Source organism: Sarcophilus harrisii, chromosome 4 (assembly GCF_902635505.1).
Source record: "Sarcophilus harrisii chromosome 4, mSarHar1.11, whole genome shotgun sequence".
Classification (NCBI taxonomy): domain Eukaryota; kingdom Metazoa; phylum Chordata; class Mammalia; order Dasyuromorphia; family Dasyuridae; genus Sarcophilus; species Sarcophilus harrisii.
Genome location: NC_045429.1, coordinates 297,402,370 through 297,428,467, shown reverse-complemented (window position 1 = coordinate 297,428,467; position 26,098 = coordinate 297,402,370). Strand labels below are relative to the sequence as shown.

At 35.3% G+C, this 26,098-nt stretch overlaps 1 protein-coding gene across 1 annotated transcript in view; it reads left to right on the top strand.

Moving 5' to 3' along the window:
* The first annotated feature begins 3,597 nt into the window (after positions 1-3,597).
* DNAH9 (dynein axonemal heavy chain 9) overlaps positions 3,598-26,098 on the top strand; it is a 479,597-nt gene continuing 457,096 nt past the window's right edge. The window contains exons 1-3 of the mRNA XM_031965533.1: positions 3,598-4,068; positions 21,121-21,317; positions 25,921-26,079. Of these exons, the coding sequence (XP_031821393.1) occupies positions 3,670-4,068; positions 21,121-21,317; positions 25,921-26,079 (755 nt within the window). The 5' untranslated portion in view covers positions 3,598-3,669. The remainder of the gene's footprint in view (positions 4,069-21,120; positions 21,318-25,920; positions 26,080-26,098) is intronic.

The following is a 26,098-nucleotide window of genomic DNA, read 5'->3' as shown; positions in this document are numbered from 1 at the left end:
GTAATTGAAATCGTACACTCAGCTAATTAAACTCTCTTGCTGGTTAATTAATAGAGTGGCATGCTATAATTTTGTGGACTGAAAAACAGCATTTGAGCTCCATAAGCCAAGGGCCCTTTTGGGGGAGCAATGTCACAAATAAAAATTTTAATGATAGCATAATATGCAACAAAATTTCTGATTTGATATCTCTCATCACTTCCACAAATATTTAAGAGCACCTATTACCTGTGCCTATGTGATGTCCTTATCTGTCCAGAATTATTCTTTACCTAGTTCCTGGATTTTTGTGATTTTAGGGCAGATACAGGACTTACAGAGCAATGAAGATGATTACCAGGCCCATCCCCTTTTACTGAATTTTAGAGGGATGAACACTTATGGTGAATAAGAAGGTATAAGAGAGGCATCAAAGTAGTGCTGCCTCAGAAATCACATGCTATAGAATAAGATATTGTGTGACAGGAAGAGAGAGACCAAATATGACTGCTGGCATGATGCAGAATTGAGTTTTTCTTCTTTATTTGCCCTTCAGAGAGATTTCTGTTTGCTGGAAGGGATCAAAAAGCCACTGGATTTGAACTGAGGCTTCTTGTCTACCACATGGACTTCAGAAGTTAGTCTCTTGGGTTGCCAGCTGCTAGAACTCTGTTTTCTACCTAAAGCAATTGGGAACAGTTATGGAAGCAATTGCCCAAAAAGGGAAATGGGGTACCAAGAAAAATAGATGTCTTTCAGTGTGGGAGATTTTTAGGTTTTACAAAATCTGGTGAAGCTTATATTCTGAGATTCCAGGCTATTACCCTATATACATAAACACCTTCTTTATTTCCTTTCCATGATCTTTAGGTAAGTGTCCTTTGGAGATCTAGATTCCTGTGGGGAGCACTTAAGTTTTTTTTTTTTTGTTTTGTTTTGGTTTAATTTTGCTATGATTTGTAATGTTCTGGTTGATTTTCTGGAGGTCTTCAGAACAGCCTTTGCTTCAGCTAAGTGATCACTACGAGAATAGCAGGGATAAAGTCCAAATTCTTTATTATCGCCTTCAAAGTCTGTCTCCTTGGCCAGCTTTCTGGAGGTCCTTCAGATGGGACTTGGTTTCAGTAGAGAAATGAAGAAGAGCCACCAGGAGCCTGATCAAAGATGGAATGTCTCTCTGAATCCCAGGGCTTGTATTCCAGCCTCCAGACACCACAAAGATGCAATGAATGTCTCTCTTTGGCTCTGAGAGCTTGAGGTCCCACCTCCAGTCCTCTGTCTTCTCTGAGAATAACCCTGGCTGAGTTTGTTCCAATTTATATGCTCTATTATAATTAGATCATAAACCAGTGAGTAGATCACTAGGGAACCATTATTTGTGGTAAGATTAAATCAATCATACTGAACTAGAGAACTATTAATCACCATGCTAAACTAGATAACCATTGTATTATCAATTCCACTGAGTTAACACCTTGTTTAAATCAATCATACAGAATTTCAGCCCTCTACAATGATTGATTACCTGTGTGGCAATAATGTTGATGGTTTCTGTTCTTTGATAAATTTTCTGGTTTTGGTAATTATGAGCCATATATAATATTGTAGGCTGTGTATGATAGTCTACATCATACAGATGTTATCCTGTCCCTTGAACAGAGTTTTTCTGTTTGGTGGTACAGAATGCTTTTACTTATGCACACATGATTATGCTGAAAACAGTAGTGTGTCAATGGCTTCAATATAGGACAATATCTTGAACAATTCAAATAGTAAACTTCTTCATTGAACAATTAATGAGTGAAACATTGCCTTCCTGTAAGCTTTAAATAAGATAGGACAAAAGACTACTAAAGATTATTATAGACAAAGTGTCATCTGAAGATTAGCATAGATAACTTCAATAGGTCATCATTCAAGAATTGGCCACCACTTTCAGTATTTGCCCTATAGCAATTCATAAAGTCAACTTTGTTATGAAGAAAATTGTAAACTATTCAAGTGGAAAGAGTACACATAGGGTTGAAATCAAAGATCATTCAATATCTAAATGGAGAAATACTTTCATTATATTTGTTTAGCTTAGTTTATTCAATCAGTGCTCAAAGATTAAACATTTAGGTTACTTCCAAATTTTTTCTATTACAAAGAAATGATAAATGTCTTTATGATGTTTTTCCCCTAAAATTGCATGTTTGGGCCACATTCATAGGATTGAGATTTGGAGTCAAATTTTACACTTTTGTTGCATACTTTCCAATGTCCAGAATGCTCTCCAAAAGGATTACATCCATGTGGAAATCTTTAGCAATGTATGAATGTATAGTTTCCCCACAATACCACTGAATTTTGTCATTTCATTTTTTTTATGGATTAAGGTGATATTTCAAAGTTGTTTTAATGATCAATTCTTTGGTTGTTACTGAGGTTGGTTGTTTTTCAAATCTTAAAATTTGTGTTTCTTTGTAAATTATCTATTGATATCCTTTGATTACTAGAAACTGGATATTGCCCTTACAAATTTTTATCAGTTCCTCTTAATTGGGAATGTTGGGTTTTTAATTTCATATGTATTCTTATGCAAATTTTCCCAATTTGTTTTCTTTTTATGGGGATTGTAGTTTTTTATTTTATTGCAATTTTGACAATTTGTTATAATCTCATATATTTGATTCCAGTTATGTCTTCTCTGTGTTTTTAGAATTTATCTTCCCATCATAAATGTCATATTTAGCCACAGCAATTGTATAGATAATTGCATGATTGTTCTTGTGATAAAACACTAATTAGTAACCTGATTCTTTTTTTTTTAGACCTGGACTTTCTCAGCAGAGCAACTTTTTTTGTCCCAATTATTATGAGGTCAATTATACCACCTGCCACAAAGAGTTTTCCTGAGGGGGCTCCCTGCTTACTAGTTTGCCTCCGATATGAGCTTGTTCTGTTCATATTGCTTTGAAGCTGATTATAAATATTCAGTTTAACCTAGAAAAGATTCCTCCTTGGGGGTTAGTCACATTAATGGAGTTTGTGAACTGGTGGGGAGGAAAGAAGCTCAGATCAGCCCCCTAGGCCATGATGTTCATATTATTCACTTTTCAAGCATCCTAATAGTTGTCACCTTTGAGTGACTAAACTGCTGTGTCCACTCATATTGAGACTGAGTAAAGAAAGGCTCTGAACGCTAAAACACATGGAGAAAACATTAGGTGTTCTAAGCCCTGTCTTTTAAAAGTAAGAATAGACTGTGTGGCCTGGTGGGTAAAGGTTTAGATCTTTGCATGTCAATGCATATTTTTTATATTAAAGCAAACCAGCCCACTATCACAGATGTAGCGAGTATATGTTTTATTGCTGCACAAAGACTAGAGGACAAATTCTCTAGAAGACTAGAGAATTTCTATTCTTTTTGCTTCAGGGCTCTGTGAATTAAGAGGGCTAAGAAAGGTACCTACGTCTATAATGCATTCACCCTCCTCTTTCTTTTCTGCCGGCAGCTTCCTTCTTCATTCCCTCTAGCCAAGAGGAGCTGGAAGGAGGAGTTAGAGGCGGGGAGTATACTAGAATGGCAGTAGGGGAGCGCAGAGGACTTAGAAGGAGGAGGAGGAGGCCGGGGAAGGGAAGGAAAACTGGGAGGTTTCTCTGTCTCTATAGAAACCAGAATAGCAACAAGCCAGAGCCTGCAGCACCATGCAGGGGAAAGTGGCGGCCGTGTCCTCTGAGACTAAGGATGGAAATGGCGAAGAAGGACCCGACCCTAAGTTTCAGCTGCTGGGCAAATTTGTGATTCCATGCTTGCGGCCTGCCGCAGGAGCTTGGAAGCGCTGCGCAGGCACCGCTGAATCGAGACTTTTGCTCCAGGACTTCTTGGCGGGCAACAATCCCCAGGAGCCAATGCTGGTAGTGAGGCCAGGGGGTGGGGAGCTGCAGCTGAGCTCGAGGCCTGGTTCGGACCTGCCTCGAACCAAAGCACTTATCTTCCTGCGCGGGTCCCTTGATCCCGCGGGGCCCTTGGGCCCTAGAGGAGCAGTGTCCTGCGGGGAGCTGGCCCCGGCACCATTGGAGCATCTGGCCACAGTAGTGGCTGAGGTGAGGGAACCTATTCTCTGGCAGAGCCCAAGAGAGGCTCGTGGGAAAGGAACCTCTGGATGACCTGGCCCGGGAGGGTGAAAGGTGTGGTCACAATGGGCCTATGGATTATAAAGTATAGTTGCCCATAAAATTCGGACTTTAGAGACTGATCCTGGAGGGAGAAAAAGCTATACATAATGAATAGAAATTTTAAAGAGGAAAATTTAAACTTGACACGGAAAACTGAAATGAGTAGTGGTAGTGACGTTGCTCTTCCACAGGAGCACTTTATAAAGTGGGGCTGGAAGTCACATAGGGTGCAAACTCTGTGCAAGCCATGAGCTGGTAAGCTGAGTTCCAGTTGCTCCCTCCAGCTCCCTCCCGATCAAAGTTTCTTTTTAGGCTTTTTGTGCATAAATATGTATGGAAATATGTTTAGAAAAATTTCATTTTTAACCTATATTGGATTACTTGATGTCTAGGGGAGGGGGAAGATGTGAGGGAGGGAGAAAAATATGGAACACAAGGTTTTGCAAGGGGAATGTATCCTGCTACCTAGTTGCTTCCCCTGCCCCATTGCTTTTAAGAACAAAAATAACTCTTAGTCACTAGTCACTAATTATACTAATAATTTTTTTCTACCAAATACTGATATTCTTAAAAGACCATTATAAAAAATTAATAGGATGTAAACCCATTTATCTAATCAAACAGAAATAGAAGATCATATAGAGATCAGAATACCAGAAAATACACACAATGAATAAACGCTTTGAGATTAAGATGAAATCTCATTCCAAACTACAAAAAAAAGAGGTCTTGCTCTCACCCAAGGGAAAGTTTCTGAAGTCTCAGAGAAGACAAGTTAGAAGTCAGAGACATCCTAAGGAGTTTTCTTGACATGCTTGCATATTCCAAAGTCTTTGTGTCTCTTACAAAGACATTCTGAAACTAAATGTCTCTCTCCCCTTCAGTACTGAACCAACTATACCCATTACACACTATGCAGCGTTATCTTTGCATTCTCTAATAATACTATAATATCTCCTTGCACATAACAGCAGCATGCAAAATAACCCAGAATTGGGTGAAAGCCCAGTTACATAAGTAGCTCTTGCTGCCCCAAAGACAGCTTCTTTAACCTATCACTATATGGACAGCATGTTTTCTTTTAATGATATTGGTTTTGCTTCTGTTCTTCCAGATTGTCTTTCACTTCTGTGAGCTTGCAGTCATCATCCTTTATTTTGAAGTTTTGTTTTTTGTTTTTAGTGAAACTTGATTTCATTGATTCAAATTTTTCTGTTCTACACATTATTTCTCCTATGTAATGTAATGCCAGAGAATCTGAGATAGGATAGAGATTAGAGAGTTTTTAATATTTTATTTGGATTTCTAAGAGGAAGAGATTTTCTGGGACCAAAGGATCCATTTTGTTCCCAAGGCTGATGTCTCAAAGCATTCAGCAGCAGCAGCAGCAGCATCGAATGTGAGATTCCAATGGTTTTTATATATGTGGCTCTCAGTGGAAGACATCACGGGAGATCAGGGGAGACAGAAGCAGGAGAGGCGTCAGAACACTGAGAGTGGGAATTTCCTGGTATGGACCATCAGTCCAGTTCTGCTGGGTAGTGGGTAAGGACATAAATTCCGATAAATTGGGAGTAGTTAGAGACAGAAAGTCTGGAACTTAGAGAGATACCCATTAGCTATCTGAGATAGGACATCTGAAGTTTTATGTTTTGGAATGCCAGATCTCTACAATCCTAATTATCTCAGTCCTAATGGTCAGGAAGAGGGGGTGCAACCAGGGGGATTGAGGCAGAACATTTCAAAGAACTGAGGCAGAACAATTTAGGGAAACTGAGGCAGAACAATTAGGAAAACTGAGGCAGGACAACAAAAGGAAACTGTGGCACAGCAATAGGTCACATATCTTGTATAACAATTTTTAGTTTTCATTTAAACCAGAGACATCATGGTGTGGTTCCATGCTCTTCTTAAAATCCACAGGGCCTCCTGCTTTATCTGGTATTGAAGTTTCCTTTGTTTTACAATATTTATTTATAGAAGCTTGATCTTATTTAATGTCAGGAGTTTCTTTCTGTTTTAAAGTCTTCTCTTTTGGTGAATCTGCTTATATACTTATGGGTCTTTGAGTTTTCTTCCAGAGATCTATGATAATTTCAGCTTCCTAACCCCCCATCCCCTACTGTTCACTTTCTGATTCCTTTCCCTCTGATGTCGTTCTCCCTGGGCTGAATTCCCGTGTCTTCTATCCTCTTCCCACACTGGATAATTCATGGTTGCTAATTTTAGTTCCCTGCAGGGACAGATCTGACCCCAGATGGATACTAGGCTCTTTCCTTAAGGCTTATTCAAGTGTCACCCTACATCCTTTTCTTCCCCACCTATAATATGTCCTGTCCCATACCCTCTGTTTCTCAGTCTCAGGCCATGAACTAATATCTAACTCTTACTAAATCTGTATTCTCTTCCCCACCATTCAAATACTTGGACACAGGGTTGCACTAGCCAAAAGAACTCACAGGCTTGTGACAAAAAGCAATTATATATCCTGATTCTTCCTCTATCCTCCCTTTGCCATGGAGATCAAAATCCATAATTTAAAAAAAAATTTCAGAAGTTTCAATATTCTGCAGGACAGGAAAGTAGAAGAACAGAGGGAGTAGGGCAGGATATGTGTCTGGGACAACAAACTCAACTCTCCATGTTCACCCCAGCCTTCTCCCCAGTATCATAAATATCTAAATTCCAAATAGTAGAAATGTTCCCAGACAAGGATAGTAGTATAGTCAACCAAATACTGAAATCCAGAGTGAGGAGGATTCAGAGTTAGGATAGTATACTATACTGTTAGTATAGTATTCTCCTTGCTGGCTTTCAAGTATTTCAAGTGACCCTTCCTTAGATGGGAGAGGAAAATTTGTGGACCTTAGTTTTAACTCTATAAATTATCTTTTGGAGTCTGTGCCTGTTTTCTCAATCAATGAACATTTATTGTATATTTATCCTAAACAGTGCAGAGGACTACTCTCTACAAACTTATAATCAAGTTGAAAAGATCTGAAGTTTTAAATAACACTGGCAATGTTTTTGTTGAGTAGTATATGAATGGTAGAGAAAATAGAAAGGAAGAGAAGAAAAACATAGATCTCTAGGGAATGAAATAGTTGAGAAATGAAAGTGAGATTTGAAGTAAAGCTGATTTGTTAGTTTTTTCTTCCTTATATCTTTCATGTGAACAGCTCAACAATCTTTTCTTGCAAGCTGAAGCTACTAATATATATTCATGTTTTCCTCAATTTTCTTTTAACACATAGTTTCACAAACATTTGGCACATAATTATTGCAATGTAACCATATGCTAGAAGTTTAGACTCTGCATCATCCTACAAATGTTTCAAAATGGATTTTTAAACTTTTTTTTGAAAAAAAATCTCAATAGTATTTTATTTTCCCAATAGATATAAAATAATTTTCAATTTTCATTGTAAAATTTTGCATTCCAAATTATTCTCTCCTTCCTTACTTCACTCCTCCCCAAGACAGCAAGTAATCTGATATAGATTCAATATGTGCAAGTCTTTTCAATATGTTTCTATATTTATCATGTTGTGCAAGAAGAATCAGGCCAAAAGGGTGAAAAATGTGAAAAATAAAAATAAAACAAAAAGTGAAAATGCTATGCTGCAATTCATGTTTAATCTCCATAATTCCCTCTCTGAATATGATTGGTATTTTCCATCCCTAGTCTATTGGAATTGCCTTGAACCACTGCATTGACAAGAGGTAAGTCCATCACAGTTGATTATTATAATCTTGTCATTACTGTATACAGTGTTCTCTTGGTTCTTCTGCCTTCACTCAGTACCAGTTCATATAAGTTTTTCTAGGTTTTTATGAAATCAACCTGCTCATTATTTCTTTTTTTTTTATTGTAGCTTATTTACAAATTATATGCACGGGTAATTTTTCAGCATTGAAGCAAATCCTTTTGTTCCAATTTTTCCCCTCCATCTCCCGACCCTCTCGCCCAGATGGCAGATTGACCAATACATGTTAAATATGTTAAAGTATAAATTAAATACAATATTAGTATACATGTCCAAACAGTTATTTGGCTCTACAAAAAGAATTGGACTTTGAAATGACGTACAATTAGCCTGTGAAGAAAATCAAAAATCCAGGCAGACAAAAATAGAGGGATTGGGAATTCTATGTAGTGGTTCATAGTCATCTCCCAGAGTTCTTTTGCTGGGTGAAGCTGGTTCAATTCATTACTGCTCTATTGGAACTGATTTGGTTCATCTCATTGCTGGAGATGGCCAAGTCCATCAGAATTGATCAAAATATAATATTGTTGTTGAAGTATATAATGATCTCCTGGTCCTGCTCATCTCACTCAGCATCAGTTCATGTTAAGTCTCTTCAGGCCTTTCTGAAATCATTCTGTTGGTCATTTCTTACAGAACAATAATATTCCATAATATTCATATACCACAATTTATTCACCCATTCTCCAGTTGATGGCCATCCATTCAGTTTCCAGTTTCTGGCCACTACAAAAAGGGCCGCCACACACATTCTTGCACATACAGGTCTCTTTCCCTTCTTTAGTATCTCTTTGGGGTATAAGCCCAGTAAAAATACTGCTGGGTCAAAGGGTATGCACAGTTTGATAACTTTTTGAGCATAGTTCCAAATTGCTCTCCAGAATGACTGGATGTGTTCACAATTCCACCAACAATGTATCAGTGTCCCTGTTTTCCCATATCCTCTCCAACATTCTGCATTATATTTCCCTGTCATTCTAGCCAATCTGACAGGTGTGTAGTGGTATCTCAGAATTGTCCTAATTTGCATTTCTCTGGTTAATAATGACTTGGAGCATCTTTTCATATGGTTAGAAATAGTTTCAATTTCTTCATCTGAGAATATTCCTTTGATCATTTATCAATTGGAGAATGGCTTGATTTCTTATAAATTAGAGTCAATTCTCTATATATTTTGGAAATGAAGCCTTTATCAGAACCTTTGACTGTAAAAATGTTTTCCCAGTTTATTTCTTTCCTTCTAATCTTGTCTGCATTACTTTTTGTTTGTACAAAAACTTTTCTATTTGATACAATCAAAATTTTCTATTTTGTGATCAATAATGATTTCTAGATCTTCTTTGGTCATAAATTCCTTTCACAAGTCTGAGAGGTAAACTATCCTATGTTCCTCTAATTTGCTTATAATCTCATTCTTGATGCCTAGATCATGAACCCATTTTGACCTTAACCTGGTATACGGTGCCTAGTTTCTGTCATACTAATTTCCAATTTTCCCAGCAATATTTGTCAAATAGTGAGTTCTTATCCCAAAAGCTGGGGTCTTTGGGTTTGTCAAACACTAGATTATTAAAGTTATTGACTATTTTGTCATTTGAACCTAAACTATTCCACTGATCAACTAGTCTATTTCTTAGCCAATATCAAATGGTTTTGGTAACTGCTACTTTATAATATAATTTAGATCTGGTACAGCTAGGCCACCTTCATTTTTTTTCATTAATTTCCTTGAAATTCATGACCTTTTGACTTTATGACCAAAGAAGAACTAGAGATCATTACTGATCACAAAATAGAAAATTTCGATTATACCAAACTGAAAAGTTTTTGTACAAACAAAACTAATGCAGACAAGATTAGAAGGGAAGCAATAAACTGGGAAAATATTTTTACAGTCAAAGGTTCTGATAAAGGCCTCATTTCCAAAATATATAAAGAATTAACTCTAATTCATAAAAAATCAAACCATTCTCCAATTGAAAAATGGTGAAAGGATATGGACAGACAATTCTCAGATGAAGAAATTGAAACTATTTCTAGTCATATGAAGATCTAATCATAATCGAGAAATCAAATTAAAACTCAAAGATACCACTCACTGTCGATAGCTAGATAACGGAAAAAATGAAATTGTTGGAGGGATGCGGGAAACTGGGACGATCTGTTGGTGAAGTTTGAAAGATCAACCATTCTGGAGGTAGTTGGAACTATCTCAAAATATCAAACTGTGCCTCTGATCAACAGTGTTAACGGGCTTATATCCCAAAGAATTATAAGAAGGGAAAAGGCCTATGTGCATGAATATTTAAGCCCTTGTGGTGGCTGGAAACTGAATGTATGCCCATCAGTTCGAGAATGGCTGAATAAGGGGTATATAATTATGGATATTAATTTCTTGAAATGAAACAGGTGTTCAGAAACCTGGAACACATGATTGATGCTGGTGAAATGAGCAGGACAAAATCGTCTTCAACAACAATACTATATGATGACCGTTCTGATGGACCCCATCCTCGGCAACGAGATCAACCAAATCATTTCCAATGGAGCGTAATGAACTGAACCAACTACGCCAGAAATATAGGGATTGGGGAATTCCAATGAATGGTTTCTAGTCTAGAAACCATTCATTTTCAATCTATATTCTCCCACCTGCATTTTTGACTTCCTTCACAAGCTAATTGTACAATATTTCAGAGTCTGATTCTTTTTGCACACCAAAATAATGGTTTGGTCATGTATACTTATTGTGTATCTAATTTATATTTTAATATATTTAACATCTACTGGTCATCCTGCCATCTGGGGGAGGGGATGGGGGGTAAGAGGTGAAAAATTGGAACAAGAGGTTTGACAATTGTTAATGCTATAAAGTTACCCATGCATATAACCTGTATAATAAAAGGCTATTAAATTAAAAGAAAGAAAGAAAGAAAGAAAGAAAGAAAGAAAGAAAGAAAGAAAGAAAGAAAGAAAGAAATTCATGACCTTTTGTTTTTCCATATGAACTTTGTTGTTATTTTTTCCAGGTCATTAAAATAGTTTCTTAGGAGTCTGATTGGTATAGTAATAAATAAATAGATTATTTAGGTAGTATTTTCATCTTTATTATATTTGCTCACCCTACCCAAAAAGATTTAATATTTTCTCCAATTGATTGGAGAAATCAAGTCTGATTAAGTCTGACTGATAAAGTCAGACTTAATTTGTGTGGAAAGTGTTTTGTAGTTTTGTTCATATAGTTCCTGACTTTCCCTTGGCAGATAGATTCCCAAATATTTTATATTATTGCCAATTACTTTAAATGGAATTTCTCTTTGTAACTATGACTGTTGGATTTTATTAGTGATATATAAGAATGCTGATGACTTACTGGGTTTATTTTGTATTATTTCTAATAACTTTTAGTAGAATCTCTGGGTTTCTCTAAGTATGCCATCATATCATCAGCAAAGAGTGATAATTTGGTTTCCTCATTGCCTACTCTAATTCCTTTAATCTCTTTCTCAATTCTTATTGCCAAAGCTAGCATTTCTAATACAATATTGAATAGTAATGGTCATAGAGGGCAACCTTGTTTCACTCCTGATCTTACTGGGATTGGTTGCAGTTTTTCCCCATTACATATGATGCTTACTGATGGTTTTAAATAGATGCTGCTGATTATTTTAAGGGAAAGTCCATTTATTCCTATACTCTGAAGTGTTTTTAATAGGAATAAATGTTGGATTTTATCAAATGCTTCTTCCGCATCTATTGAGATGATCATATGGTTTTTGTTAATTTGGTTATTAATATGGCCAATTATACTGATAGTTTTCCTAATATTGAACCAGCCCTGCATTCCTGGCATAAATCCTACTTGATCATAGTTTATGATCCTGGGGATGATTTTCTGTAGTCTTTTTGCTAATATCTTATTTAAGCTTTCAGCATCAATATTCATTAGGGAGATTGATCTATAATTTTCTTTCTCTGTTTTCCACCTACCTGGTTTAGGTATCAGTACCATGTCTGTCTCATAAAAGGAATTTGGTAGGACTTCTTCATTCCCTATTTTATCAAATAATTTATATAGCATTGGGGCCAATTGTTCTTTTAATGTTTGGTAGAATTCACATGTAAATCCATCCTCCCATTCTGGGGATTTTTTCTTAGGGAGGTGATTAGTAGCTTGTTTTATTTCTTTTTCTGAAATGGGACTATTCAAGCAATTTACTTCCTCCTCTGTTAATCTGGGAAGCCTATATTTTTGGAGGTAGTCATCCATTTCACTTAGGTTATCAAATTTATTGGTATAAAGTTGGGCAAAGTAACTCCTTATTATTTCTCTAATTTCCTCTTCATTAGTGGAAAGTTCTCCCTTGTCATTTTTAAGACTACTAATTTGATTTTCCTCCCTCCTTTTTCTAATCAGATTTACCAAAGGCTTATCTATTTTATTGGTTTTTTCATAGAACCAACTTGTAGTTTTATTTATTAGTTCAATAGTTTTTTTTTTACTTTCAATATTATTAATTTCTCCTTTTAATTTTAGAATTTCAAATTTAGTATTTGATTGGGGATTTTTAATTTGGTCTTTTTCTAGCTTTTTTAGTTGCAAGCCCAATTCATTGATCTTCTCTTTCTCTATTTTATTCAAGTAAGCCTCTAAGGATATAAAATTTCCTCTTATTACTGCTTTGGCTGCATCCCACAAATTTTGGTATAATGTCTCATCATTGTCATTATCTTGAGTGAAATTATTAATTGTGTCTATAATTTGCTGTTTCACCCAATCATTCTTTAAGATGAGATTGTTTAGTTTTCAATTACTTTTTGGTCTATTTACCCCTAACTTTTTGTTGAATGTAGTTTTTATTGCATTGTGATCTGAAAAGAAAGCATTTACTATTTCTGCCTTCTTGCATTTAATTTTGAGGTCTTTATGTCCTAATATATGGTCAGTTTTTGAAAAGGTTTCATGAACTGCTGAGAAGAAAGTATATTTCTTTCTGTCTCCATTCAGTTTTCTCCAAAAAGCTATCATACCTAATTTTTCTAAAATTATATTTACCTCTTTAATTTCTTTCTTATTTGTTTTGTGGTTTGATTTGTCTAATTCTGAGAGGGCAAGGTTGAGATCTCCCACTATTACAGTTTTGCTGTCTATTTCTTCTTGCAATTCTCTTAACTTCTCCTTTAGGAAGTTAGATGCTATACCACTTGGTGCATACATGTTTAGTATTGATATTGCTTCGTTGTCTATGCTACCCCTTAGCATATAATTTCTTTCCTTATCTCTTTTGATTAGACCAATTTTTGCATTTGCTTGATCTGAGATAAGGATGGCTACCCCTGCTTTTTTGACTTCACCTGAAGCATAATAGATTCTGCTCCAGCCTTTTACCTTTACTCTGTATGTATCTCCCTGCTTTAAATTTGTTTCCTGTAAACAACATATTGTAGGGTTTTGACTTTTGATCCAGTCTGCTATCTGCTTCCACTTTATGGGAGAGTTCATCCCATTCACATTTACGGTTAAAATGACTAATTCTGTATTTCCTGCCATCTTGTTATTCCCAGATTATGTTTTTTCCATTTCTACTTCTCTTTTTTATGTTATGTCAGCAAAATCAAGTTATACATGTAGTCTTTTTGTATATTCACAACAGAAATACAATTTTCAAGAGTTCCTTTTACCTTTTCTACATCTCTTGAGTCCTATGGTTGGAGATCAAATTTTTTGTTTAGTTCTGGTTTTTTCCTTAGAAACAAATGGAATTCATCTGTTTCATTAAATGCCCATCTTCTTCCCTGGAAGAAAATGCTCAGCTTAGCTGGATAGTTTATTCTTGGCTGCATTCCAAGTTCTTTTGCCTTTTGGACTATCAGATTCCAGGCCCTTTGAAGAATGCTTTAATGTGGAGGCAGCCAGATCTTGGGTGATCCTTATTGTGGCACCTTGGTATTTAAATTGTTTTTTCTGGCTGCTTGTAGTATTTTTTCCTTAATCTAATAGTTCTGAAATTTGGCCACAATATTCCTTGGAGTTTTTATTTTAGGGTCTTTTTCAGAAGGTGTTTGATGAATTCTTTCAACACCTATTTTACCTTCTGATTCTATTACCTCTGGACAGTTCTTTTTGATGATTTCTTGTAAAATAGTATCTAGGCTCTTTTTTTCATCATAATTTTCAGAAAGTCCAATAATCCTCACATTATCTTGCCTAGATCTATTTTCCAGGTCTGTAGTTTTTCCAGGTAGATATTTCATGGTTTTTTTCCAAATTATCATTTTTTTTTTGCTTTTGCTTGACTGATTCTTGCTGTCTCAATGAATCATTAGTTTCTATTTGTTCAGTTCTGATTTTTAATGAATTATTTTCTTCATTAGCTTTTTTTACTTCTTTCTGTATATGTCCAATTGAGTTTTTAAATGAATTGTTTTTCCTCTATGGAATTTTTTTCTATTTCACTAATTTTTTTTATTGAATTATTTTCTTTTTCCAGTTCACAGATCCTACTTTCTTGCAAATTCTTTGTCTTTTCCAATTCACAAATCTTTCCAAAGATTTTTTTACTTTTTTCAATTCACAAATTCTGTTTCCCTGTACTTCCTGGGAATTTTTTACCTTTTCCAATTCATATTTCAAAGCTTCTCTTTTCTTTCCCCATTTTTCTTCTAACTCTCTTTTGAGACTTTTAATGGTCTCTTCTATGAGAATGTTATGTAAAAGGGGACAGGTAACATTCCCCTTTGGGGTATTGTCTGGTGACTGTTTGCTATTAGTCTCTTAGGTTTTGTAGACCTGCTATTTTTCTGTATAAAAGCTATCAATAGTCCTCTTACTGTTTTTACTCATTTTTTAAAGCCTTTAGGGTGTGCCTTCAAGGCAGGGGTATTACCAGCTTTCTCTGCAGAGCAGGGAGAGATGTAAGCAGTGAGGCATAGGAGTGCTCTGAGTGAAAGTTTCCCCCTCTCCCAACCGGAGGTGATTTAGCAAGGGCAGAGCTAAGGAACTGCCCAGTGGTTTAGCGACTGCCTTAAGACTAGAGACTAAGAGGTGAAAGTGTCACTGCCCCAGGCCAGAGCTCCTTGTGGGGCTGTGGGTATTAGCAGCTGATCAGGGAATAGCCCGCATGGGATTGGATGTCTCTGCCTGGAAGTCTCTGCCTGGTTATCTTTGGCTGGTAAGTTGTACTTCTAATCTTTGTGAGTTTTACCAGTCAAGTGCTATTTTTGAGACTGAATTTAAAATTGGTCATGAGAGTATGAGAGAAGCTTAAAAATTTGTGTGTGACTTCTCTGCCATCTTGGCTCTGCCCCCTCATTATTTCTTATAGAACAATAATATTATATTATATTAATATACTATAACTTATTTATTCAGCCATTCCCTAACTGATGGGCATCCTTTCACTATCTAATTCTTTGCCACTATATAAAGGGCTGCTACAAATATTTTCACACATGTATGAACTTTCTCCTCTCTTAGGGGATATAGATCAAGTAGTAAGAGTGCTGGATCAAAGAGTATATACAATTTGATAGCCCTTTGGGCATAGTTCTAAGTTGTTCTCCTGAATGGTTGGATCATTTCACAACTCCACCAACAATTCATTAGTGTCCCAGTTTATCCACATGTCCTCCAACATTTGTCATTATCTTTTCCTGTCATCTTAGCCAATCTGAGAGGTATGAAGTGGTACCTCAGAGCTTTCTTAATTTTCATTTCTCTGCTCAGTAATGATTTTAGAGGATTTTTGTCACATAACTAGAAATAGATTTAATTTCTTCACCTGAAAATTGTTCGTGTTCTTTGACTATTTACAAATTGAGGAATGACTTGTATTCTTATAGATTTGAGTCAGTTCTCTATATATTTTAGAAATGAGACCTTTATCTGAAACACTAGCTATAAAAATGTCCCCCCGTTTTCTATTTCCCTTTTAATCTTGACTGCATTGGTTTTGTTTTTGCAACAACTTTTAAATTAAATATTATCAACGTTATACACTTTTCATATCATAATGTACTCTAATTCTTTTTTGGTCATAAATTTCTCTTTTCACAGATGTGAAGGCCTTACTCTACTAATTTGTTTATAGTATCACCATTTATATCTAAATCATGAACCTGTTTTGATCTTATCAAAATATTAGAATGTTACATGTTGGTCAATGCATAGTTTCTGCCATCTTATTTTCCAATTTTCCCAGAAATTTTTGTCAAATAATGAATTCTTATCCTAGAAGCTGACATCTTTGAGCTTTTCAAAAATTAGATTACTATAGTCATTGACTGTTGTGTCTTGTGAATCTAACCTATTGCACTCATCCACTACTCTGCTTCTTACCCAGCACCAAATGTTTTTGATGACCACTACTTTATAATATAGTTTTAGGTCAGTTATGGTTAGGCCATCTTCCTTTGCTTTTTTTTTTTTTTATTAATTCCCTTGAAATTCTTGACTTTTTGTTCTTCCAGATGAATTTTATTATTATTTTTTCTAGCCCCATAAAGCAATTTATTGGCATGTTTGATTGGCATGACACTGAATAAGTAGATTAATTTAGGTAGAATTGTCATTTTTATTACATTAGTTTGGCCTAACCAATGAGCAATTTACATACTTCCAATTCTTCAAATCAACCTTTTTTTGTGTGGAAAATGTTTTGTAATTGTGTTCATATAGTTCCTGGCTTTGTCTAGGCAAATAGACTCCCCAATATTTTACATTGTCTTTAGCTATATTCTTTCTTTTTTTCTTTCATTCTTTTGTTTTTTTTTTTGTAAGACAATTGAGATTAAGTGACTCAAGCAGGGTCATATAGCTAGTAAGTGTTAAGTATCTGATACCATATTTGAGCTCAAGTCCTCCTAACTTCAGGGTCAGTGCCTTCCAGCTTCCCCATATCTACAGTAATTTAAATTTCTGTCTTATCTATTTTATGTTCTAATGCATGGTCAGTTTTTAAGTAGGTGCCATGTACATTGGGGAAAAAAGTATATTCCTTTCTATCCCCATTCAATTTTCTCCAAAGGTCTATCATATTTAACTTATCTAAAATTCTATTCCCTTCTTTAACTTCTTTCTTGTTTATTTTGTATTTAGATCTACTTAGTTCTGAAAGGAATGTTAAGATTCCCCCCCCCCCTATAATTTTGCTGTCAGTTTCTTCTTGCAACTCATTTAATTACTGCTTTAAGAATTTGGATACTATACTATTTGGTGCATATATGTTTATGGTGCATATATATTTTAAGAAGATGTAATTTCTTTCCTTATCTCTTTGAATTAGATATATTTTTGCATTTGCTTGGTTATAATTTCAGTTGAAGCATAATATATTCTGCTCCAGTCTTTTACCTTTACTCTCTATATATCTTCTGCTTTTCATGTATTTCTCATAAACACATATTGTAGGATTCTGGCTTTTAATCCACTCTTCTATCTGCTTCCACTTTATGGAGAGGTCATCTCATTCACATTCACAGTTAAGATTACTAATTCTTTATTTCCTGCCATCCTATTTTCTCCTGTTTATACTTTTATCTCACCTTTCACCCTTTTTCTCTTCACCAGTGTTTTGTTAGTCAGATCAGAAGATCATCACCTCCCTTAATCTGCCCTCCCTTTTATCAGTTCCCCCTTTCTTATCTCCTCCCCCTTGTACTTCTGCCTTCCCTTCTGTTAGCTTCCCCCTTTTGTTTCCTTTTTCTTTTCCTACTTCCCTTTAGAAGGAAACAAATTTCTACACCAAACCAAGTATGTAAATTATTCTTCTTTGAGTGAAATCCAATGAGATTAATGTTCAAACAATGCTTATCCCCCTCTCTTCTTTCCTGCTACTGTAACAGGTCTTTTGTGCCTTTTCATGTAACATTATTTACCCCTTTTTACCTCTCTTTTCCTCTTCTCCCAATATAATCCTTTTTCTATCCCTAATTTTTTGTATCATCAAATTATGCTTACACGCTCTGTCTATGTACACTCCTTTTTTTCAATAATAGCTTTTTATTTTCAAAATTTATACAAAGATAGTTTTTAACATTCACATTTGTAAAATTTTGTGTTCCAATTTTTTCTCTTTTCCTTCCCCCCACTCCCTTTCCCTAAACAGTAATCCAATATATGTTAAACATGTTAAAAAATATATATATATATATATATTTCCACATTCATCATGTAGCACAAGAAAAATCAGATCAAAAAGGGGAAAATGAAAAAGAAAACAAAAAAGCAAGCAAGCAACAAAAAAGGTGAAAATACTATGTTGTTTTTCACATTCAGTCCCCCATAGTCTTTTTTCTGGATGCAGATGACCTCCCTCTTTTTGATAAATTTTATACTCCTTCTAACAGTCCTGACAAAGACATAATTCTTAGGAGCCAACTGTCATCTTCTCATGAAGGAATGTAAACATTTTAACCTTTAAAGACAATAGTTTTTTTTTCCCCTTCTTCCCTATTTACTTTTTTATGCTTCTCTTTGCAAGTTTGTATTTGAAGATGAAATTTTCTGTTCAGCTCTGGTTTGATTGAAAGTCCCCTATTTCACTAAATATCCATTTTTTCATGAAAGATAATGCTTAATTTTACTGGTAGTTAATTCTTCCAGAATATCATATTACAGACCCTCTGGTCCTTAAAAGTGGAACTGCTAGTCCCCAGTAATGTTGATTGTGGCTTCTTGACATTTGAATTGTTTTTGTTTTTGTTTTTGTTTTTTTCTGGCTGCTTACATTATTTCCTCCTTGATCTGATAATTCTAGAATTTAGCTACAGTATTCCTTGGAGTTTTCATTTTTGAGGAGGCAATTGGTGAATTCTTTCAATTTTTACTTTACCCTCTGGTTCTAGAATATCGGGGCAATTTTCCTGGATGATTTTTAACAGATGTTTTTCAGGCCTTTTTTTTTTTTTTTTTTTTTTTTATCATTACTTTCCATGATAAATGCAAAATTCTTAGATTATCTTTCCTGAATCTATTCCCAGGTTGGTTGTTTCTCCAATGAGGTATTTTAAATTTTCTTCTATTTATTTATTTATTTTTTGATTTTGCTTGATTGATTCTTGATGTCTCATGGAGTCATTCCCTTCCATTTCTGCAATTTTGATTTTTAGTGAATTATTTTTTGTTAACTTTTTTAAACCTCCTTTTACATTTAACCAGTTGTATTTTTAAAGGAGTTGTTTTATTCAGTGGCTTTTTTCCCATTTCAGCAATTATATTTTTAAGCAATTATTTTCTTGAGATTATTTTTTCCTACTTTGTCAATTTTATTTTTTAAGGAGTTATTTTCTTCAGTCTATTTTTGCACTTCCTTTTCCAAACTGTTGGCTTTCTCTACCAAAACTTTCATAATTCTCCATATAGTCCTTATTTCTTTTCCCCATTGTCTTCTATCTCTCTCTTAAGATTCTTTTGGGGCTCTTCAAAGAGGGACTTTTAAGCTTGAGATTAGTTCATATTGTCTTTTGAGGCTTCACATGTAAGCATTTTGCTATTGCTATCCTCTTCCAGGTTTATATTCTGTCACTATCGTAGCTTTCTTTGGTCAGAGCTCTTGTTGATTTTTTACTCATTTTTAAGAGTTGAACTCTGCTCCTAGAACACAAGGGAGATTATCCCAAACAATTTTTTTAGGCCTCTAACTGACTGTGCTGGGCAGACTATGCTGCAGGTTTTCCCATTACAATGGATTGGCCTGGCCTAGACCCACTAGTTATGCTGGAATTCAAGTGCTCACAATTTGTCTTCTAGTAGAAAACTCTCCCAAGATTTTGTCCTCACCTTCCATCTATCTCACTCTGCTACCATGGTAATCATGTGCATGTCTTTATAGTCCAGTTGGTAGAAATGGCTTGCTACTAGACAAAATTGGCTCAGGAGGTGAAAATGAGGCAGATGATCTTGCACAGTTCTCCCTCACTTAAATGCAGTTCACTTGCATGTCATGGCATCACCTCCCTGAAGGTTATGTTCTTCTTCAATAATGAAGGACAAACAACAATCTTTGTGAGTAAAGCTGGCCCACAAACTGGAATTGGTCAACTTGAAGACTCTTTCTCTTCTTCCCTTCCTTTCCTCCACTCTCCTTCCTTCCCTCTCTTTTTCCTCCCTCCCTCCCTTCCTTCCTTTTTCCTTCTCTCTTCTTTCCTTCCCTCCATTTCTCCTTCCCTCCTTCCTTTCTTCCTTCCTTTCTTCTTTTTTTCTTCCTTCCTTCCTTCTTTCCTTCCCCCTGTCCACATATTGTACCAGATGCTTTTGAAAACATTTTTCTCTTTTGCACCTCTAAACCCTCTCAACAATCTTGGGCTTTATTGACTACATTTCTTTCTTACGTACCAGGCCTTAAACCAAATCTGATTCTAATTGGCCACCAGTAGGTCCTAGGTCAAGCCCCATTTGGTCAGTATCGGGTCCTGATTGACTCAGATTGAATGTATATTGTAGTCATTTCTGCTTTGGCCAGAAACACTGAGGGTCTTCCCTTCCCAGATTCATTCATTTATTTATTTAGATGTATATATATATATATATATATTTTTTTTTTTGACTAGGTGAAAGATGAGGAGATTCTTTGCTTCAGTTGCTACCTAGCCTTAATTACTGGGTTTGGCCCCAGTCAAAATGAGACCAGTTGAAATGTTAGCTTAAAAGGGTCTCCTACTTCATCCAGGGCCATCTCCAGTCATCTTAATCTGTATCTTGCCTGGACTGAGATGACTCAGGAAGAGAAAGTGAAGCAGGTGACTTTGCACAGCCCTCCTTCATTTAAATTCAATTCACTTTCATGTCAGGGCATCACCTCCCTGATGTCATGGTTCTCTTCAAGAAGAAAGTACAAACAATAAATAACAAGCTCTGTCCAATTAGTTAGAACATTACTCTGCAATTTGTTCCTTGTCCTCTAAAACCATATCATTACTTGTATAAGTAAGGTACATACTTATGTATAGGCCTGAACTATTAAAATGGCATCGCAACAGATTTATTCCCTTCCTTTCTCTCTCTTCTCCCTTTATCCTTTACCTCTTTTACCTCTTTTTATATTTTACCTCTTTTACCAGTTTTTCTTATTTTGAGATAAGGTCATAGAATGAATTAAAGCTGAGAATTAAAGAATTAGAATGAGAATTAAAACTTGGCTTTGTGTATAGAACTTTGTATTCTTTGTTTTCCAGACTTAATATAACTGCCTTATTTGTTCTGTGCCTACTATAGGTAGTGATGCCTCTCTTGACCAATGAGAAGAATCATCAAGAGTGGCCAAATGCTGTATATAAAGACATCAGACGACACACCCACAACCTACAGAGTGTTCTTATTGTCTTCCTGGGGCAAGTGACAGGGAAAACATTGCTGCCTCTTCCAGTAGGTTCAGAAAACATGAAATTTGTGGATTATGAAAGTGAGAAAGGGTATGTACAATGTGTTAATTTTGGCATCTGAGATATAGTAGATACTGACGTTGGTTTCATTCAGGATGTTCTTTAGATCTTTAATAAAATCTTAGGATTGAAAGGAAGTAATCTTAGAGATCATCTAATATAATTTTACCTATCTCTATCTGACTCAGGAATTCCTTCTATAGCATTCTTGGCAGGGAATTACATAAACTTTTGCTTGGCTCAAGATCATTATTTCCTCATGCATCCCATCACATTGTTGCGTAGCTCTAATTTCTGGAAATTTCTGCTTACTGGGAAATGAAACATAACCTCCCTTTTAATTCAAGTCATTGGCCTTTATTCGTGCCTCTAGAGTTTCAAGGAATACATCTTTCTTTCAAGAGGCATCCACATATTTGAAGATATATGTGTCTATGTGTTTATATACACATCTCTTTGATTAAATCTTCTTGCCTTCACCATTACTATAGAGCAGGTTGCAGTTCAATTTTAAGTGAATCTTTTTGCATCTGAATATCTGTGTTTTGGAAAGAATTAAAGTACACACAAACACAAAACCCAAACACATGTTGATTATTCCCTTAAAATTTTACCAGAAAGTTTGTATAATGGGAGTATAAAATATATGATTGGATAGCAGTAGATATCACATCATTCAATTTGATAGAAATTTTAAGCACATGCCAGAGTCACTCACTTAATAAGCATTTACTAAGCACTTACCATGTTCCAGGCATTGGACTAAGAATCGGGAATGCAAAGAGAGGGAAAAGATAGTTTCAGTTCTCAGATAATTCATGATATGAGTGAGACAACATAAAAAATTATGAATAAATATGATTTGTAGAGGATAAACTAAAAATAACCAACAAAGGAAAAGCTCCAGAAATAAGAGCAATCAAGGAAGGCTTCCTTCAGGAGGTGGAATTTTAGCTAGGATTTGAAAGAAAACAAAAAAAACATTTTAGGCAAGGTAATGAGCCAGAAAAAAAAAACAAGTAGTTTTTTTGGGGGGAAACAGCATGGAATAACACTGTGTCCCTGAATCAAGAAGTACACAATGGGTTGTAAAGTGTAAGAAGACTGGAAAGGTATGGAAGACAGGTTGTGATGAATTTTGAGTATCAAGAAGATTTTTATAGTTGATCTTAGAGGTGATAGGGAGTCACTGGAATTGATTGAATATGGTTATTACATAGTTAGACTTGAAGATCAGTCTGAAATTGGGGGATGGACTGGAGTGAGAAGATTCTTGCAATAGTTCAGGTGTGAGGTGATGTGGCAGCAGGATAGAAGCAATGTAAGAGGAGAAAAGGAGACATAATCAAGACTTGTTATTAATGTGAAACTGGAAGAACTTAGCAATAGAATGGAACATGAGAGAGAGTGAGAAGTTTAGGATGAAATAAAATTTTGGGACCCTAGATGATTTAGGAGGATGGTGGTACCCTTGAAAAAAACTGAAGGGAAGAAGCTTTAAGGGGAAGATAGTAACTTTTGAATATATTGAATTTAAATTATTTATGGGACATACAGTTTGAGTTATCTAATAGGCAGTTGAAGATACAAATCTGGAAGTTAGGAGAGAGGTTTGGGCAGAAGAAGTAGATCTGAGAATCAGTCACTTTTGCAGCTATGTGTTAGATGGATTGGAATGGAGAAATACTTGAGGCAGGATGATCAATTATGAGATTGCTATAATGACCTATGGAAAAGGTGAAGAGGGCCTGAACAAATGTGGTAATTATATGTGTGGAGCAAATGGTTTGTACGTGAGAAATGTGGAAAGAGAAATAGCAAGATTTGTCAGAAGATCAGATATGTAGGGTGAGGAAGAATGAGAAGTGAAGGATGTCCCCAATATCATAAATCTGGGAGATTGGAAGAATGTTGATGTTTTTGACAAAATAAAAAGATGACTTCGTTTTCTTATTAAAGCCTTTTATTTTCAAAATATGCATGGATAATTTTTCAACATTGACCCTTGCAAAACCTTATGTTCCAATTTTCCCTCTTTCCTCCCACCTCCTCCTCTAGATGGCAAGTAATTCAATATATGTTAAACATGGTAAAAATATATATTAAATCCAACATGTGTATACATATTTACAAAATTATCTTGCTGCATAAGGAAAATCAAATCAAAAAAGAAAAAAAATGGGAAAAAAATAAAATTCAAGCAAGCAACAAAAGAGTGAAAATGTTATGTTGTGATCCACACTCAGTTTCCACAGCCCTCTGTCTGGGTGTAAATGGTTCCCTTCATCAAAAGATCATTGGAATTGGCCTGAATCATATCATTGCTGAAAAGGGTTATTTCCATCAGAATTGATCATCGTACAATATTGTTGTTGCCATGTACAATGATCTTCTAGTTCTGCTCATTTCACTTAACATCAGTTCATTTAAGTCTCTCCAGGCCTAACAGTTGACTTTGGAGCAAAAAAAAAATGCTTTCTCTAGTACATGTTGTCTTTAGATAACTCTGGGATATCTGATTTAAAATATTCAGTAATCAATTGATAAAGGGCATTTAGAACCCAAGGGAGAAACTGGGTATAATGATCTGGGAGTCATTGGGTTCAGAGATAGTAATCAAATTATAGTAGCTGATTAACTGAGAGAGAATATATAGAAAGAAGTAAGGGGCCAGTGAAAAATTCTTGGGAAATATAATCAGGAAACATGATATGGATGATGAATCAGCAAAGAAGCCTGAGAAAGAGCAGGTAAGCAGAAAACCAGGATGAAACAATGCAGCACAAGTCCAGAGAGGAAAGAGTATTCAGTAAGAAAAGATAGTCAACAATGTAAAGTATAATACTTATCAAATAAGGTAATAATTATAAAGTGCTTAGTATCTTCCTTGGCATATGATAGGTGCTTAATAAATGCTTATTCCATTCTTTTTCCTGATCGTTTCAGAAAAAGAAGAAATGAAAAGATTATCAGATTTGGCATTTAAGAGATTCATCAATAAATGAGGAGTGGAAAGGTAGACATTGTAGATACTGGGTTGTTTAAGGAAATTTATGGAAGTAGGAAAAGATCAAAGTATATAGTCTGAGGAAAACATTGACCAATTTGCCTAAAGAGTAAAATATGTATAGGGCAGCTGTATGAAATAAGTATAAAAAAATCTCATGACATCAAAAGCCCAGTCGTTGTATTCAGGAATTTTATTATATATAATGTTATTTTATTTACTTAGAGATTTTATTATTTTCTTGGCTCATAATTGGTATTGCACAGAATTACAGAAGGAAGTTTTAGTGAAATGAACAGGGTATCAAAAGGAAGCAAAAGAGAAATCATAGAATGAGTAAGCGTGCATTAGTTGTAAAGCTGTATGTAGAACTTCAGAATCACTTACACTCTTCAATATAAGGACTCTCCTGGGTCTTCCTCACCAGTCCTACTATAATTTATACCAACTTATTTAAGGAGACGGTGGGGAACAGGTGAAATTGTTTTCCCCATTCTCTTTGCTATTTCTTATAATTTTCATAGCATGGCCATGAAATTCTCAGTTTCTCAAATAGGCCATTAAGTTTCTCCTAATCTTTCTGTATCATTTATACAACAAACATTGTATTTCAGAATTTCAGATTTGGAAAGTACTATAGTGAGTTATGTACCTGGACAAGATTAGCCTTTTGACTACAGACCAAGTAGGTCATTGGCAGGAGAGAAAGCCAAATAACTGAATCTTAGTTTCTGAATCTCTTACTGACTCAGAACAAAGCCTAGGCCTCAGGACTGCTCCTTATCCTGAAAAAATACTCTGAGTCATAGATCTCCTTGGGTCTATACTGGCCCTGGATCTATACTATGGAACTGAATAATTAAGCTACCTATTAGCACCTGTTCCTGTCCCTGAACAAACTCAGGCTCCTTGTGGTATCTCTTCTTGCTCAAGCACACATCTCAGTCTTCTTTTACTTACAGAGTACTGGAATGCTTTCTAGTGTATACCCCTGGTTAGAACAACATATTTTATGTCCATGGATTTTTCTGACTCTTTTTATTGATATTGGCAGAAAAAAAAAGTTATATTGGCCAGCTACTCTTTCCCCATCTATTTAATATTCTATTTCTAGCCTCCATACAAATAGTTATTCATGTATGAAATACATTTCTTCCTTGCCTCTATTTTATACAAATCCTAGCTCCCTCAAAGAATAGTAAGATAGTACTTCCTATGAGTCCTTTCCTTATTCTCTCAGTTAGTATTTTCCCTCTTGAAATTATTTCCTATTTGTACACATATTGTTTTCTCCAATAGAATGCAATCTCTAGGTTTTGTTTTTGTCTTTTTATTTCTAATGCTTAGCACAGTATATTGAACTGTAGGTATTTAATAAAATATTTTTCAAATTTAGCAAATATTAAGTACTTACAATGTGTAAGCAAAGTCACTTGTAAGAGCAAAGTGGACAGAGAACATATGGATTTATTATATTCCTTTCCCTTAATGCCTCACCTTGTCCTCTATGAGAGTTGAAAAATAAATCTTTAATTCTGAAATTAAATACACTCCAACAAATGTGTATCATTCTTCAGATTTTCCAGGAATTTTTTATTTTTATTTTTTATTTTTTGCTATTTACAGCTTGGATCCCATAGATAAATCAATTGTCTACACCATTGAGTCCACAGTGATCAAATGGAGTCACCAGATTCAAATGGTATTAAAGAAGGAATCTTCAGAGCCACTCCTTCAGGGAGAAAATCCTACCCCCAAAGTAGAAGTGGAGTTCTGGAAGAGAAGGTAAATGTGGAAGACATGC